Below are 19265 nucleotides of genomic sequence, written 5' to 3' on the forward strand. Positions count from 1 at the left end.
GCCCCCTTATAACGTGAACAGTGGGAAACTCTAACGCTTTCTGACGTCAAAAATCATGTTACAAGGGGGGCGAATACGTACTTGGGGAGGAGGGGGGGGTGAAAATATCATCGCCTTAATTTTTTCCACTGTTTAATAGGGCTCCCTCCCCCCTTCCTCCCTTTCATAGTTTCATCTTATAATTGGGCCCATGAATATTCCATGAAATAAATTTTCACGGCTGCCAAACATGCCAGTATGTGAAATCAATACGATTGATCTTGCACAGTTGCACTAGAACATATTCCCACAGGGGCGTCACATGGGTAAGATAAACGGACTACAAAAAATCTAGTGTAGCCTTTATCGGGTATAAGTACCATAAACGAGGACAGATGGTGTGGATCAAGGGTATTTGGCCGGACCCGAGATCACTTACCAGAGGCACAGGCGGCAAAAGGAGGAACATGAATGAAATAGATGATTTTAGCTCAAAATGACCAAATCAGGGTTCAAACCAAGTCCCAGTAATGGCCATAAGGGTTCAAACCAGGTTCCCCTTTCATCTCATCATATCCAACTTCCAAAAAATCCCACCATACTCACTTCATAAACTCAGTTCATTTTCGAGGACCCTTAATCCCCCGTCCAAATTCGAAGTTCCAGAAAATTCTCAATTCAGACAACGGGTTTCACTGGCCAATCTACTGCAGAGGTACGGTGTTCCATCGTCTAATCTCAACGGTTTTCTCCGAGAAAACCAATTTTTATTGAATTTCAGCTTGTCAGATGTCGAGAAATCTCTGGGTATTCTTCTATCATTCAAGTTATCGCAGAAATCTCTCGTTTCAATCTTGTTTTCTTGTCCTAGGGTTTTGGAATTAGGGTTTCTTAAGAAATGGGAGATGGGTTTTTCAACATTAGGGTTTTCTGCGGCTTCTCCAATGGCAATTCAGAGGGTTTTAGAACAATCCCAGAGGTTCCGAATCGAGCCTGCTGATTTATATAAAAATTTAGAGGTTATGAAGGATTTGGGTTTTAGTGATGAGACTGTAACTAGGGTTTTAGAGGAATTCCCCAGAGTAATTATGATGAGTGTGCGGGATCTCAACCTTAGAATTGAGTTTTTCAAGGGAAGTGGTCTTAAAGGGTATGAAATCGATAGAGTCTGTTATTCTTTTCCAGGCATTTTAGGTTTTAGTGTTGAAAATAGGTTGAGACATCTATTTGAAGAGTTCGAGGATCTGGGATTTAGCAAAAATGAGGTTAGAAAGGCGGTTATTGAAAACCCTCGACTTCTTAGTTTGGAAGTTGGAGAACTCTCTAAATGCGTTGAATTGCTGAGGACTCTGAAATGTAGGTTGCCCATCAAGGAAAAAATTCTACACAGAGGGCTTTTTCGAGCTGGCATTGAAGTGAAATTGAGAGTTGATTGCTTATGCAGACATGGGTTGATCCGTAGGGAAGCTTTTATTGTGTTGCGGAGGGAGCCAAGGTCGATCATATATGAATTAGAGGATGTAGAGAAGAAAATTGAATTTCTACTTCATAGAATTGGGTTAAATATTGGTTGTTTGGTTGAAGTTCCAGAGTATCTGGGTGTGAATCTTGAGAAACAGATAATTCCTCGATATAACGTCATTGAGTATCTGAGATCGAAAGGAGGACTTGGTTTTGAGGTGGGACTGAAGGGTCTGGTAAGGCCCAGCACGCTTAGATTCTACAACCTTTTTGTCAAGCCATACCCTGAGTGTGAAAAGATCTTTGGGAGATTGCCAAGAGATGTTGAAGTTAGAACCAGACATCCAGTTGGATTGTGGAAGCTGTTTAAGCCGCAACAATTCCCCAAGTCCAAAGAGGATATGAGGAACATTAAATTGTTCATGGAGTCTTTGGTTTAATACAGATGGTTATACAGGCTAGAATGTCTTCCATTACTTCTTTAAATCCAATCAAGAAGTTATCATTAAATCCCTGACCATGCATTGCGAAATGAAGGCTTAAGGTGCTACGAAAATGGTCTGAATTGAATGCATTGGTCACTACTGATTTAGCTTCTGCTGAATTTCGAAAATATGAAATAAATGTCAAAACTTAAGAATAGAAAATGTCGGAAAAACCAGAAAAGAGGGTGCAAGACATGATTTGTAATTTGTTTCATATTTCATGGGATGCGACAAGAAATCACGTGACCAAAGGTTTCCTAATGGGCCACACATGCATTGTGGTGGGGACTTAGTCGGTCATCAGATATATCTGGAGTTGGTGCTGGGGTCTGACGTATGATTCCCTCTATACTGTAAGCAATGTTTATCCACACACTGTATATCTATGGTGTTCTTCAAAGGAAGCCCGGTGCAGTTTTTCTATATGTTTGCTTGCCACTCTCAGATTTTTTGGGAATTTTGATACAAGGTATATATGCTCTTTAAATGAAAACAGGGTAACTGATGAAAGTTTATTTGGTAGTGCTTTTGCAGTAGTACAAATGCATGACTTGTATCAAATGCATGCATGAACATGTTTTTAGTAGTTTTCAGGGAACGCGTACTTGATGAAGAATATAGAATTTTATTGCAACTGTTTATTTTGTGGCATCTACTTAAAAGTTCACTTAAAATACTTATTTCTTTGGCATCTTTGATTTATACTATGCGTGTTTTATATCACTTCTTCCTTGTAAATTGGTGCTTACTTATAATAGCCAATTTTTTCAAGTATAAACAATTTTTTTAAAAGTTCTCTTTTCACAGGTTGTATAGAACATATTTTATTGCATGAGACTGGCAGCTTTCATAGAAAGATTAATGCGGTTTTCTATTTTCCAGGACTTGGGCTCATTGGTTTACAATCTTTAGGAGAGAACAATATAGAACTACAGCATAAATGCTTCAACAATAAATGAGGGATGAGGAAAAGAATCACTAATCTACGAATTTTAATAGCAAAACTGTTTGTGGTAACTTGGTTAAGTCTTTTTCTAAGCCGCCTTCCACCCAAAGTAGGTCCGTAGTTGGTTAGTTTCATATGAGAGATCTGGAATTTAAGTAGGGATTCTTTAGTTCAGGGTAACCTCTACCCCTTGGGTAATATGTATGTACATTTTTCTTTCTTAATAAAATTTGAGTAGATGTGAACCCCTTTGAATGCACAGATTCGTCAAAGTCTCATTGACAATGAGACTGCAGATTTATTCTTATAAAATAAAAATAAAGAAAGAAGACAACAATATGACTGTGTATTTGTTGGTGAAGTTTTCATGTATCGGGACACTAAAAAAGAAAGAGTTGAGCATGTTGTGAACTGGAAGATTGTATGCAAATAAAAAAGAGAGAGGTCTTGGGATTGGTAACTTTTAAACGTGGGATTTGGCTATTTTGAGTAAGTTGTTACAAAACCTCTTTTTAGCACCCGAGCGTCTCTGGTCATGGAGTACGCTCTTGGCAGTGGTGGCTATGTTTGCGGCTAGAAAATGTTTTGCTTTGCTGTTCAGCTGCTCCTTGGGGTGGTTTAACAAAATATGTGCCAATTACCAAAAGTCCAAAACTACTTTTTTATCTGGTAAACTATTCTTTGTAGTATTTTGTCGCCCCGGGAAGTCCTTTTCTTTCTCCTTGTAAAGAGAGGCTTCTTATATTATATTATAATATATTTTTAGATAAAATGGGGAATGCATTCAAGTGTGAAAACGGCGGGCCTTCCCACTGTTCTTCTCCGCGGAACACGTCTCTGGCTGTGGTGGCTATGTTTACGGCTAGAAATGATTTGCTTTGCTGTTCAGCCGCCACTTAGGGTGGTTTAACAAAACATGTGCCAATTACCAAAAGTACTTTTTTATCTGGCAAACTTTCGTTGTAGTATTCCACCTCTTGCTTGCTTTTGGTGAAGAAAAATGTCTTATGGCGCAAAGTCATTAGAGACAAGTACGGAATGGGTTCGGGAGAGCCGGGGTGGTGGTGGTTGGGGATTTTTTTGCGGGGTGGGTGGGTGGGTGGGTGGGTGGGGGGGGGGGGGGTGGGGGGGGTGGGGCAGGGTGATTGTAATGTATTAACCTTGCGACAGGAAAATGCTTTGGGGCATGGCAGCCTATTTGTCTCCGTCCATTTTCTAAGTATAAGGTACAGTTTAGGGTGGGTGGAGAGGAAGGTGTTCAAATTTGGGAAAAAATTTGGTTAGTTGAGTCACCTCTCTGCCATACCTTTTTGAACCCGTATCTCTCAGCAAGCCTTAGAGGGATGAGAGTTTGTGGATGCCTTCAGTGGAGAGGGGATGGATCTGTCATGTGGGTAGCCAAAAGAAACATTAAACAAGAAGATATAGATAGCTTCACAACGAAGGGAGGATGTATTAATTGTTTCGGTAGTCAGAAGAAACCTTAAGTTAGAAGAGAGAGATATCTTCATACTTCTTAGAAGGCTTGAGTTGGTATCCCTCTCTCCAAGTGAACCCAATAAAATGATTTGGGTTCTGGATCCACAAGGTGCAATCATAGGAAAATCTTTTTTCTGCTGCATGTCTAACGAGGGTGACTTGGTTTCCCCATTAACTCGAGTATGGCTTCCATGACACCACCTAGAGTGGTGTCTTTATTTTGGACAATGGTATTGAGTAAAATCAACACTTGTGAGAGGCTAAAATAGAAAGGTTTCCATCTTGGAAGCATGTGCTTATTTTGTAAGGAAGAGACATTAGATCATCTTATTCTCTATGATTTAGCCAATGCTTTGAATTTACTACTAGCACGTGTGTCAACACGTGACAATGGCTCGACGCTGACAAGCGTGTCGACAGGCAGCCCAAAAAATGGACGTAATAGGACTCTCTGACGATGAGATCTACATGAATTGAAAATTGATTATTTGTCTAGAAGCTCATCATCAAAACCTAGACCTAGATGGCACCCCTCGTCGGTTGAATTGATCAAAGTATATTTTGATTGTAGTTCACTAGGTAACTCGGGCTAGCGGGTGTGGGGTCTGCATTTAGAAAATGGTTTAAATTGAATGCATTGGTTACTACTTAGTACTTACTATACATTTTGCTTATGTAATTGAGACTGGAAATATGAAATAGATGTCAGACCTGATGAGTATAAAATGACTGGAAACTAGAAAAGAGGGTGCAATATATGATCTGTAATTTGGTTTGCATTTCATGGGGCGTAACAAGAAACCATTTGCGCAAATGTTTCATTTGCAAAGGTTTCCTAATGGGTTACATATTGATCTGTGCATTGTGGTGGTCTAGGTGGGTCGCCAGAGATATCTGGATTAGATGTTGGACTTTGTCATATATGATTCCTTGAAGTTTTGACCTCTAAAGAGAGTACGGCCTTCCTCGGCATCACCTAGAGTGGTGTTTTTATTTTGGACAATCCCATTGAGAAAAATTAACACTTGCAAGAGGCTCAAAAAGAAAAGTTTCTGTGTTGCAAGCATGTGCATGTTTTCTAAGTGTGGAGGAGACATTACACCATCCTATACTTTTTTTTTTTTTTTTGATCGGTAATTTGGGGTTAGGCAGACCCCCACCAGATATATTAAAGAAACAAAAGGATTACATACGAAAATAAATAGCTCCAGAGGAGTCTTCTAATACAATAGAGAGCAGTTCCTGAGGAAGGTCGATAGCATTTATAGGGTGGCCTTTGAGAGGGCAAGTAGTCTTTGAGAGATAATCTGCAGCCTTATTCCCTTCTCTCCAGATGTGAGAAATGGTCCAGGACCTGAAGCTGGTTAGCAAAAGCTCAATTTTTTCCAGGGTTATGATTTTCCTCCATGGGCATGTGATTTCCTTCTGCAGAACTTTGACAGCTACAAGGGAATCAGATTCTATCCATAGGAGATTACAGCGATTCGGATCAACGAGTTGGAGGCCCCTGAAAATTGCTTCTATTTCTAGTTCAGAGATGGAGGACGAGCAGAGACTTGCTGCTGGATAATCAATAGAGTAGAGGCTCACATGGTTACCATTACTGTTGCGAAGAAGCCCTCCAATGCTTCCTTCACCATTAGCCAACGAAGCATCAGCATTTAGCTTAAGGGAGTCGGGTTGAGGAGGAATCCATGAGCATGATTTCAGTTGAGGGGATCTGGAGAAGCATGGCAAGTTCCAAATTTCTGAGATTTTGAAGTTTTCTTCAGTTGATATGTCATCCAGCTTGAGAAAAAGGATTTTTTCTCTAGCTACTCTGAATATCATGTTCTTGATGTTCTGCTTGTGAGTCTTCTTATTTTCATGCACTCTGCTATTTCTTTCCTGCCAAATGAAATGAATGGCAGAGGTGAACAGAATTCGGATGAAGCTATATGATTGTCCTTTCGATCTGAATTTCCTTCTGAGCCATAGTTCTTCTTCAGGTAGGGATCGTTTCTGCTTCTTGCGATCAGATATACGCCTAAGGATTGCCCTCCATATCCAGGCAGTGAAACTGCAGTTGAAGAAGAGGTGATCAGCTGATTCGGGTTCAGTATAACAGAGGGAGCAGGATTTGTTCCTCGATGGACCTAGGAAGTGAAGGTTATCTTTTGTGCTGAGCCTATTTTGCATAGCCAACCAAGCGGTAGTACTGAATTTCGGAATGTGGCCCGGGAACCAAATGGACGATGCCCACTGGACTTCTGGTTTTGGGGGTCTGATTGTGTTCCAAGCGCTACGGAGAGAGAATTTTCCAGAGGCTTCGGGTTTCCAAATGATTTTAGAATCCAAGTTGTCAGAGAAGAGAGCACCATCTAAAATCATTTTGAACTCCCAAAGTTGGGGCAGAGTCAGGATCATATTCCACCAACCTTCTTCGAAAGTTCTGAGAATGGAAGCAGAAGGGGGAATGAAGTTGGAGAGGACGGATGTTTGAGATGAAATCGGCCCATTTGGGTGCCAGGGGTCATTCCAAAAGTTCAGCTTTGAGAGAGGGTTTACGATGTAGCAGACATTCGGGAGGATAAAGGATCTAGCATTGATGATACTTCTGGCAGCCCAGGATGGGTTGCTGGGCATTTTGATGCTCCAGATACTTCTGTTCCTGAGGTATTTTAGATCAAACCATCTGACCCAGGGGATGTTTTTCCCATTGAGAATGTGCCATAGTTGTTTAATTTGAGCAGCTCTATTCATATCTATCAGGCTTCTGATCCCCAGCCCACATTCTCTCTTCGGATTACATATGGTCTCCCAGGAAATATTATGCCATTTCCTCTCCCTTTTGCAACCCGACCAGAAGAAATCTCTGAAAATTTTCTCAATTTTTTCCAGGACAGAGCGGGGAATGTGAAAAGCCGCCGACCAGTAGACCTGGTAGGTGCTTAATACAGATTTGATAAGTTCTGCCCTACCTGCTCTTGAGAGGCTCTTGTTGGTCCAGACAGAGATCCGCTTCTGAATTTTTTCCAAGATGGGGAGGCAGTCAGCAGCTGTGAGTCTAGAGGTGATAAGGGGAAGTCCCAAGTACTTGATAGGCAATGAGCCTTCACTCATCCGAAGGATGGTGCAAACTGCTCTTCTAGTGCTATTTACTGAACCTGAAAAAAAAATTTCACTTTTTGCAGGGTTAAATTCGAAACCAGAGAAAGATTTGAATTTGTTGAGACATCTAATGATCTCGGCAGCACAAGAGGGGATTGGGGAAGCAAAAATCATTACATCGTCAGCGAAAAAAAGGTGGGAAATGGTGAGCTCTTTTCTAACGAAGGGGGAGGATATTTTGCCAGAAGAGAGGAAGGATTCAAGGAGGCAAGAAAGCATTTCCATGACAAAGCAAAAGAGAAGGGGGGAGAGAGGATCTCCTTGTCTAAGACCATTAGAGGATTTGAAAAATCCTTGAGGGGATCCGTTAACCAAGATTGAGAATGTGGGAGTGGAAATGCATTGGTGGATCCATAGGCACCAGATGTTTGGAAAACCAATTTTTGTGAGGAAGGTGATCAGGGAGTGGTGGTTCACACTATCAAAAGCCTTTCGGAGGTCCATTTTAATGCACATTGCTTTTGTAGAGTTTTTCCTATGGAAATTGTGGCAAAGGTCGTGGGAGAGAAGAATGTTGTCTTGAATGGTCCTACCTTGGATGAAAGCCGACTGGAAAGGGCTAATTAGGTTATCCATGATCAATTTAAGCCTATTTGCCATCAGTTTGGAGATGATTTTGTATAGAAGGTTGCAGAGGGCAATGGGACGGTAATTCTCAGGGGAGGAGGCATCAGGGGATTTAGGGACAAGGGTAATGAAGGTGCAATTTAGTTCCGGGAGCATCTTTCCTTTAATGAAAAAAGAAAGGATGGCCTCAGTGATGTCTTCTTTGATGAGGTACCAAAAAGATTTATAAAAATCACCATTGAAACCATCTGGGCCGGGGGCTTTGCTTCCATCAGATGCAAAGATGGTTTCCCTGATTTCATCCATGGAGAATGGTTTGGATAAGGCCTCAATCTGATTGGGGGAGAGGATTCTAATAGGGTCAGGAATGCTATGGGCTTCGGGGTTGAGGCCATTTGAGTTGAGAATATTGTTGAAGAAGTCCACCATTACATTTGAGATTACCTCTGGATCTGAGGAGTAGGAGCCATCAAGAGTAATAGTGCCTTGGATACTGTTTTTGTTGCGACGAGCCACCATAGCAGAGTGGAAAAAAGCAGAGTTAGAATCTCCAAGGGCCAGCCATTGGACTCTGGATTTCTGCTTGAAAAAAATCTCTTGTTTCCTAGCCATTTTGATATAAGAGTCCTTCATGATCTCTTCTGCATTTCTCAGGTTTATGTCGGTTGGAGAGCTGGCTATCTGGCATTGGATGTCATCTAACTGCTGGCGAAGAAGAGGGGCCTGGATGTCAATTCTTCCGAATACATCATGGTTCCAAGTTTTCAAAGCTTTTTTGACCTCCTTAAGTTTTTGAGTAACACGGTACAAAGGGGATCCTATAACTGGGGTTTGCCAAGCCCTTTGCACACATTCATACACAGAGGAGTCTTCTAGCCACGTAGATAGGAATCTGAAGGGAATTTTGCTATTGGTAGTGGCGTTGTCAAATTGGATTATAAGGGGTGAATGATCGGAAAGGCTGGTGATAAGCGTTAAAGGATCTAGGGTAATTGACAAGCCATTCAGAGTTTACCAGAGCATGATCAAGTCTTCTAAGTTTCCAATTTCCTGATTTAGAGCTGTTATTCCAGGAAAGAGTCTGCCCATGGGCTCTCAGATCTGTAAGGTAGGAGGAGTCAATCCAATGGTTGAATTCTTCCATGTCCTTGACATTTGGGCTGGCTCCTCCGATTCTTTCATCAGCATATCTTATAATATTGAAGTCACCTATTACTATCCAGGGGAGGCGAATATTCCGGGATATGGAGGAGAGATGGGACTAGAGAACTCTTCGATCGATGCCTTTATTTCTTGCATAGATGCAGGTTAAATTGAAAGAGATCTGAGTTTGGAGAAATCTAACTTCACAGTGAATGAATTGGTCAGATTCTAGAATAATGTTGACCTGAATCAACTGAGGATTCCACACCAACCAGATCCTTCCCCTAGCAGAAGAATTGTAGTTTGCAAAATAAACCCAGGAGCCACAAATTTCATCAATGTATCTAACCATTTTTTCCGAAGGAGCGTGAGTTTCAAGAATACTAATTAGGGGAAGAGAATTTTTCTGAATAAGGTTTCTAACCTCTTTTCTTTTGTTGGATGTTCCTAAACCTCTTATATTCCATACACCAAACTTAATCATTGGAAAGAATTTGGTTTTTTTGGGTTAGCAGGACAACAGTCTGCTGTCATATCCTGAGATTCTGAATTATCTTGGAGGGTAACGGAAGTATTTTGTGCAGGCCCTTCAGAAATCTCTTCCATTTCGGACGAACTGGGCTTTTGGGCTCTGAGGGTAAGACCAGGGGACCAGTTGGTCCTCAGGTTGGCAAATGGTTTGAAAACAGGGGCACTGGATTTCCCTTTCTCCTCCTCACTAGCTTCTGAGATGGTAGAGGGTTGAGATGAGGCAGGGAAATTTGCGGGGAGATTGTGGGCGGAGCTGGAGGAGGGTTCAAGAGGAGAAGGGGAGGCATTGGGAGTTGGCAGAGTTTGTTCTTCTTCTGAATCAACCACTAATTCCTGAAGAATGGAATAGGGATTGTGCAAGATGATGGGAAGGCTTGATTGCTGTGGTGAATTTGGGGCTTTAGTTTCAGAGTCTTTTACAGCTTCAGGGCAAGGTTCAAGAGGCAGGGGGACTAGGCCTTGATCAAGGGGGGCTTTCTGAACTGTTCTCCACTCCTGGTGAGTGCTGGTCTTTGGTTTTTCTATGGGGCCAGACAGAGGGCAATTTTTACCTGAGTGATTGAAAGTGAGGCAAGAGGGGCAAGAGATTGGTTTCCAATCATATTCTATCTCTTGAGAGATTTTTCCAGAGGGGGTTCTGATCTGAACAGAATCAGGTAGAGATTTTCCTGCCTCCACTTCCACACAGACTCGGGCATAGAGAAGTCTAGAGGCCTCAGCAGTGTGAGAGTCGAGGTATAAGGGCTTGCCTACTCCACTAGCAATTTTGCTCAGGGCTTTTGTTGTCCAGAATTTCAAATGGAGGTTTGGGAGTCTGATCCATATGGGGATCTTGTTGAGTCTCATCTTTTCCAATGGAAAATCCATAGTCCATTTCCTCAGGATTAGAGGGCGGCCTCCATAGTGATGGTTGGATGCTTCAAGCACAAGGGTGCAATCATCTGAGTTTAAAAATCGGAATAGGAAAAAGCCATTATTCAGAGCATACAACCGGAGTTCACCTCTCAACTTCCATTTCCTGGACAGGTGATCTTTCAGCGCCGGGAAGTAGGGGCGTTTCCCTAAAAAATAACCCACAAGACAATTTGCCCATTTAGTTTCCGCATCTTCAGTATCCGAATCCACAATGTCAATATTTGTCAGGCCTTCTTCATCTATTTCCGGAAGGTGGTAATCAAGGGGAGGAGATTTAGGAGGGGGTTCACCCGCAAATAAGGAGTTCCATCCTTTTTGCAGATGGGGGTGGATAGGGGCCGGAATGAGAGCTGATTTCAAAATTTGAAAAGGTAGATCCCGCTCGAGAGAGGGATTTTTGGCAAGAGATTTCGAATTTGGTTCTCTCCCCACATCCAGATGGGAAGCGAGGTCCCCAAGAATTCTAATTTTGGAGGGTTCACCAACTATGGGGGATCCTTTACTAGAAATGGTAAGTTTTGCTTTTCCCGGGGAGCATGCCGATGACTCTGTTTCTTTTTCCGGCAAGAAGCGGGGAGCAAAGATGGGATCAGGGTGAGTGTTTTCAATGATTTGGCTAAGGGTGGGGGGAGGGGAGGGAAGGTATTCTTGCAAGATTTCAGGATCACAAATGTCAAAAGAGGTTGGGGGCTTTCCTTTTCTGGTTTTTTTCTGAGAGGATTTGCTAGGTTTGGGAAAGATTTTGTGAATCCTAGTTCCATTTTTGTAATGGGTGGATGGGTCAAAGGGAAGCAATTTATCTGCCTCAAGGTGAGCTTTGAGCTTATCAAGGTTTTTGAAAAGGGAGGGTTTGATTCTCTCAGGTTGTATAGTCGAATATTGCTCAAATCCGTATTCCATTTCCAGGGCTCGCACTTCCAGAGGGGTGCTGTCAATGGGGGAAGATGAGGGGGGATTTTTGAGGGAGTCAATGGGGGCAAAGAAACTCGTACCCGGAGTTTCTTGCATCGTCCATCCATCATCAAGATTTCTATTTCCGGGGTCAGGGGGTTCGCACAGATCCTCCATTTGACGAGTCGATTTCCTCCTCCACAAGGTAAGGAGGAGAACCGTTGAGGAAACTTGGTCGATGGAAACTTGAAGAAGCAGAGAAGCTACTTCAATCTTTCATTCTTTTGTTTGAGCTTACTCTCCCATCCTATACTTCATTGCCCTAATGCTGATAAATTGTGTGTGTGCGTGCGAGCGGGTGGAGGAGTTGCTTTTTGGGTTGTCGGGGGGGGGGGGGGGGGGGGGAGATGCACTATATGAGAGTGGTTTAGGTACTGAGCAATTGGTTCTACTTACCGGTCCCTTGGTGATAATATAAAATCTCTCTGGCACATGGTGGCATATGTGGTGGTTTGGCACTTATGGGAGGAAAGAAATAATAGAATAGTTAAAAGAAATAACAGGGGTAGATGTAGAAGTTAAGATTGATATATTTAACTGGGCAGCTGGAAAATGGACGTAATGGCGCTATCTGACTATGACATCTATTAGAATTGAAAATTGATTATTTTGTATAATTTCATCATCAAAACCAAGACCTAAATGGCACCAATACAGTTAACTTTATCAAAGTTAATTTTGATGGAAGTTCACAAAGTAACCCTGAGCCAATGGGTGTGGGATTTCTGTTTAGACTTTAGAAGCACTGTCGGCGAAGTAATCAAAGCATACTCTGTCCTGATTGGAGAGACATCATTGGGTCTGTGGAGGCTAGTGGGTTACATCCTTGAAGTTCTTGATCTTCAGAACCAGCTCCTTCTCTTTCAATCATATATCACTCAAGGTCAGCTAACATGGTGGCCGATGAGCTGGCTAGAGACGGGGTTAGTGAGAAGGCATCTTGACATAGGTGACACAATTTCTTTTATGATTTTCGAGTGGGAGTTGTGATTCTTGATTTCCACGTGCTGTTTTCGGTGCCATAATTGTTATTTACAGGTAAATCTGATATATTGCCTGCAAAAACCTGAAACAATCATTAGGTTCTCATTATTCTATAATTCATGCAATTCATGAAAATTTCCACTGAAAGTCTCATAAACTTTAGATGAATGGTAGCATAGATCTTAGAAGCAGGAATCTTCCGTCATGGGTGCCACCCACGCCCTTGAACCGCAATTCGGCGCTCCTTAGGAATGAGCTTCCAAGGAACGCAGCCCCATGACACTCCCAACATGATAGGCGCGACCTCGTGATGCTCCCAATCTATTGACGCCTCCATCTATGCTGGTATCTTCAAATTCTGGTGCATCAAACTCCTCCAACTCTTCAAAGTACTACATTTGACCAATCACAAATGCATCTTCAGAAGGCATAGGGAAAGAGGGCACTTAAATGAGGATGGTTAGAAATTACTACTTTTCGATGTACTTAACTTTTGAATGATAGATATGAAGATTGTTAGAAATTACTCGACTCGACTCGACTCGACTCAACTCAACTAAGCCTTTGTCCCAAACTAGTTGGGGTCGGCTAATGAATCCTTTAGAAAATTTTCATGAAGAAGGTGAAAGGGTCTACCCTGCTCAAATTAACTAAGTCTAATCTTGACACTAGTTTGGTTCGTCTACATGGATCATTTTCTTCCATTCTATCCTATCCAACGTCATTTTTTCTGTTATGTTCCCTAGCCCTCAAGTCTTTCCTCACTGTTTCTACCCAAGTTGTTTTCGGTCTGCCCCTACGTCTTTTTACTCTATCAACGTGGTACGAGTCACTTCTTCTCACTGGAGCATCCAAAGGCCTACGTTGGATATGCCCAAACCATCTTAAGCGGTGCTCTCTCATCTTCTCCTCAATTGGTTCCACCCCCACCTTTTTACGGATGTCTTCATTTTTAATTCGATCTAACCTTGTGTGGCCGCCCATCCATCTAAGCATTCGCATCTCCGCTACACTCATCTTATGGTTAGAAATTGCTATTTTTAAATTTTTTCTTGAAATAGGCAGTCATTACTATTTTTTTACGTACTTGAATTTTGAATGACAAAGAAAATATTACATAAACACTACTATGACGCTCCCAACCGTAGACTCTTCTACACCACCAAACTTCCCTACCCCCACCCCCGCAACCGCTTCGTGCATATAAGGCACAGATCCAAAAACTTGAGTTGCGCATGAAATAATTCTTAGTGCGGATTTCTTTGAAATTCTATCTTTGCCGTGTATAATATTACTTAGCTCGGTAATCATTTGTCTTGCTTGGTCAGCACAGCCTTTCGGTGCTTCTGTCTTCCTTGGGAATTATCAAATCCTGGTTACTATGCATGCATAGCCTTTCGGTGCTTCTGTATTCCCAAGGAAGTCATGGCAGAAAGTGAGATGCTATGCTTTTTATTTCTTACACAATTATGAAATTTCACATGGCTATATCGCTTTTAGATATATGCATTACCATATAATTTCTATTATCCAATGTCATTTATTGGTACTTTTGCACAAGACTATACTGAATTACCATTTCTAAGGAGGGTTGCTCTTGCTAACTCGGTTTTACTCCAAGAAAGTTGGGAGCAGAAAATATTATGAGACTCAGGAAATATTGAAATTAGATGTGCTGGAACTTGTTGAAACAAGTGTTAGTTAAATAACAATTCAAAACCCACTGCTTGGTATTTGTAAGATTTTGACCATGTAGTGTCACTACTGTGCAAACCTGCACGCAGAGTCTGATTCCTAGTTTTGGCTGATAATGGTATTTGAATTTTGCAACATTTTTTTTCCAGTGTGATTTGCTAGATGTACCTGCCATAGGGGAATTAGAGGAATATAGAAAATATGTAAGCTTATAAATTTGATTCCTACTTCTGGCAAGTTCCCATATTTTCTCATTAAAAACACACTTTATGTAAGCTTGAGTGCTTCATTCCATATTGGTGCTTCAATTTTTTGGTCTGCCACAATTTTTGTATTGTTGGTAAATCCTTTTGCAGGTCATAGACAACGATGTGGAATTTTGGGTAGCAAAGGCAATAACTGCAGAGCTACTTTTGGCTGTAAGAGGGACCAGATGAATCAAACTGTAGTTTTCAGGCAATTATAGCTTTATTTGATTTTTGAGGTTAGAATCAACTGCAGAAAATAGCCAGAGGGCCACACTGAACTGGAATGATTATAGAGTATTAGAAGTAACACCCTGAAATTCAATACATATAGCGCATCAGATGGATTCTATTTCTTTGAACGAACCATGCATGCTTGAATGATAGATACACATTTTCATACTTATCGTCCAACTAAAAATCTAGATGAGTGGGAACAGTAAGTCTTGTGTTGGAGGCTTTAAATCATGGAAGTGAACTGAAATAAACCTTTTTAATATACAATTTTAATAACAATATAAAACATACTTGAAAGTGTTGAAAATCAGATGAAAAAATCAATTATACTAACATTTCACCAAGTAGCTTTCGACCTCATTTTCATAAGAGTAATGCTAGGGAGACCGAGAATATAAACGAGAAGGGGACCGAACAAATGGGTTTTCGCCACAACATCAAAGCGACGTAAGCCCAGCCCTTTAGGAATAAAAAATCTGCAATAAGTAGTTTTTACACGTGTCACATTCTCATTGTTGGGCTCTCCCATAGGTCGTACTTTCGGTCTCGATATCATTTTCCTTTTCAAAATGGCATTCCCCAGTTCATTTAAAAACTTCTATTATTGGTTGCTGATAGCTTTTTGTGGAGTATAAACAGCATGTAACTGCTAATCAGAGAAGTTTAAAATATAGGAGTGCCATTATAGAAATATGGGATTGCTAGTGCCATTTCCATTCTTTAGAACATAAATTTTCACAAAGCCTCAAGTCCATTTTGAGCAAATCAAATGGTTCATGTACTTTTGTGATATATACCATGAACTGTTTTCTTCTGGAATCATCTCGTATATTAAGGTTTGTATGATAAATTGCAGGATATTAACAAATAACAATGCTTCTGTCTTTAGGGGAGGACAAATTGATCTCTCATTTCATATTTTCATTATTGGGATTGATGTGAACCTTGGCGACGTAAAAGGGGTGCCCCATTCAGTGTCACTTGGTCCATCTAGTGGCGGACAACATTCCACTTGGGACCATAGTTACTAATTTTGTTTGGGTGGGCAGTTTTCTTTGGTTACTGGAATGCGTTTTCAAGTCTCTGGGGTTGGGGTTATCCAGTATCAAAATGGGGTTATCAAATTCCGAATGAGCTTATCGAGTCCCTTATGAACACGTTTTTACTTCCTGTTTTTTTCACTCGTTCATTTTCACTGTTTCTACCCTACGATTCATCTTCATCATCCTCCATTGAAAGGGAGAAGTAGAAATGCAAAACCCTAAATGAAAAACAAAACCTAGATTTAGAGAGATAGATGGGAATGAACTCACGTTTCAAGTTTTCGAGCTTTCCCGCCTCTAATGGTGGCTAAATGATGACTAAATGATGAAGAAGATGACTGGTAAGGTAAAAAAACGAAGTTGAAAATGAAAAAGTAAAAAAAAGGGGGAAAGAAGAGAGAAGAGGGAAAAGTGGAAAGGCAAAACTTGTTGCTTAAGAAAAAGGGCATTTTCGTTCAGCTTTTAATGACAAGACCTCTTTTGTCCCTCGTTGATAATTTCTGAAAAGCATGGGTCCTGTTGATAATTCCGCCTAATTTTTGTCCCCCATTGGTAATTGTTCATTTTCCTTTTCATAATGGCATTCCCCACTTCATTAAAAACTTATATTATTGGTTGCCGAAAGGTTTTTGTGGAGTATAACAGCATGTAACTGCTAATTAGAGAAGTTTAAAATATAGGAGTGCCATTATAGAAATATGGGATTGCTAGTGCCATTTTCATTCTTTAGAACGTTGATGTCCACAAGCCCGCCGCAAGTCCATTTTGAGCAAATCCAATGGTTCATGTACTTTTGTGATATATACCATGAATTGTTTTCTGCTGGAATCATCTTGTAAATTAAGGTTTGAATGATAAATTGTAGGATCTTAACAAAAATAAAAAATAAAAAATAAAAATGCTTCTGTCTTTAGTGGGAGGACATATTGATCTCTCATTTCATGTTTTCATTATTGGGATTAATGTGAACCTTGGCGACGTAAAAGGGGTGCCCCATTCAGTGTCACTTGGTCCATCTAGTGGAGGACAACATTCCACTTGGCACCATAGTTAGTAATTCCGTTTGGGTGGGCAGTTTTATTTTGGTGACCGGAATGGAACGTTTCGGTGTTTCGGCTATTCGGGTGTTCTATTTTAACTACTATTTATAAATTTTTATTTTTAAATTGTTTAAAGAATAAAAAAAAATCAAAAGAATGAAAAATATTTAGAAGAATATAAGAAAGCTAATACATCAGCCAAGGTTAACATCCAAAAAAGAAAAAAAAAAAAAATCTATTTTACTATTTAAAATATCTATCATAAGCATGGAATTGGCTCTTGTTGAGCCTATTTAATATCAAATTTAGCTCAAAATACCAATAACGTACACAATTCATTGTACCAAAATGCCCATTATAAACGAGGAGTGGTGTTTTAGGGAGGAGTGGAGACCAGCTTTACAAAAGAACAAAGCTGGGGTTTGGATGTGTTTTTAGCTCTCCTATTTGTTTGTTGGAAGGGTTAAAAGACATCAAATGTGTTTCAAACGAACCCAGAATAGTCTTTAAACAAGGGTAACAAAGAAAAACTCAAACCAAAAATTCTGTACAGTTCCATTCGGAACAGACACTTCACTCTATTCTCTCGTTTCAGGCAAAAATGTCTGATTTGAAGCAAAAGATAAAGAAAAATTGACCGGATTTTAGGCTGTACGTAAAAAAGACATCTGAGGATGGGCAAACAGGGTCTGATGAACAAAAAAAAAAGAGACTGAGTTGGTGGGGTTGATATTTTGCTAGAAAATAGGGAAATTTTTTATTTTAGACAGAAGGTTACCTTTCAGTTTCTGATGGGCAGAACCGAAGGCACAAATTAGAGATGGAAATTCTGGGCTTTTCATGGTTCCCCTTTGTGGCCATTCTAATCTCCTTGCGAGTGTGGCTTGAATAAAAAGGAAACATTATTTCAAACCCTCGTCAACCAGACAACCAGAATCTTTGTTTTATTAATCCAACTCACCTGTAATAGGCTTTTAATGCTTTATTTTTTACATTCGTAGAATTAGAGTTTTTGGAAACCCTATCATGACCCGACCCCCCAGTAAAAGGAAATAAAAAAGGAGAAATTATATGGTGCACGGCCTTACAACAATATGTACGGTGAAAGTACTAACCTTGATATTTGATCCAACTCAGCTGCTGTTGGATCAAATATCAAGGGTGGTACCCCTACCGTATTGTTGTAAGGCCTTACACCATATAAAAACTCATAAAGAAGAAGGGTATCTTTACACTCTTCATAAAATGACACTTATTGCTGGCCCCACTTCTGCCTCTTGTATGTGATAAAGTTCCGTTGAGAATATTTTGATCATAGGATTTGCTAGCGTCATCCGCGAAAAGCCTTCTACGATGGACGCTAGCAAATCCCTTTGATCATACGTTGCTGTGTTTGGTTGCCAAAAAAAGAGGAAGTTTTGAAGCATTTGAACAGGATTTGAAACGCCTTACACGTTTGGTTGCTTTTTTTTCGTCCAAAAGCCTTTTTGACTACTGGGATTGTCGGAACTCAATCTACTGACGTGGAATGCAAACGGGAGCCGAATTGTAAACCACAAAATTGGAGTTTTTTTTTTTCTGGAATGCTTCTACCGACTAAACTCCAAACATAATCATTACAACCAAACAACACATTTGTATGATACTACCCAAATTCCCTTTGACTGACATTCCACCCAGATCCCCTTTGACTCCTTATTCCACCGAAATTCCAAACACCCAAACGAACCAAACACAGCATAATTTAAAGAGAAACGGTTTTCGCAACATCAAAAGCTTACACACAAGGAGGTTCAACAGAGGTCTTGCTAGTGGAGAATCTTTACATAAATGAGTAATCGGAGATTAGCTTAGTCAATGGAAAGTGGGGAATTAATGACTTTGGTAAGTGGTAGTGGAATTGGAAAAGCTTAAGGACTCACACGAGTGCAAGCTAGGCAAAATAATCAAAATGGCCTTGGGCACGGAAATAAGATTAAAACTAAACAAATTAAGTTTTTTTTTTTGAAAAATACACTTTAAAATTAACAATAGGATCCTAGTCAGTTGATCCATCAAAAATCGTTTTAGGGTTCCTCCAGAAAAAATTTAACCATTGATTTTTTTGTAAAACCAAGGTCATGTGTGTTGCCTAGTGATATTCGACAAGATCAGTGGTCATGATTCTACAGATATCTCCCATTGCAGGCCCAAAAAATTGCCTTTCACCATTGATTGTGAGACTCAGGTTTTGGTCATGATTTTCCACAGACTACAGACATCTCCCATTGCGGGCCAAAAACTTGCCTTTCACCATTGATTGTGAAAGCCACGTTCTCTCTCTCTCACTCACACCGACACACACACAAGGGAAAGAGCCTTGTCTCATGCTGAATTCAAGAGGACAGTGAATTTTCTTATTATTGGAACTTTCG

General features: G+C 40.5%; 1 protein-coding gene across 1 annotated transcript; it reads left to right on the top strand.

Moving 5' to 3' along the window:
- Window positions 1-264: 264 nt before the first annotated feature.
- Window positions 265-17015, top strand: LOC143877488 (Mitochondrial transcription termination factor family protein). The gene is made up of 2 exons (XM_077379556.1): window positions 265-2394; window positions 14643-17015. The coding sequence occupies exon 1, from the start codon at window positions 510-512 to the stop codon at window positions 1878-1880; it is 1371 nt and encodes a 456-aa protein (XP_077235671.1). The 5' UTR covers window positions 265-509; the 3' UTR covers window positions 1881-2394; window positions 14643-17015.
- Window positions 17016-19265: the final 2250 nt, after the last annotated feature.

The sequence above is a fragment of the Tasmannia lanceolata genome, unplaced genomic scaffold (genome assembly GCF_043159265.1).
Source record: "Tasmannia lanceolata isolate RefF3 unplaced genomic scaffold, GAP_Taslan_0.1 ptg000005l, whole genome shotgun sequence".
NCBI classification, from domain to species: domain Eukaryota; kingdom Viridiplantae; phylum Streptophyta; class Magnoliopsida; order Canellales; family Winteraceae; genus Tasmannia; species Tasmannia lanceolata.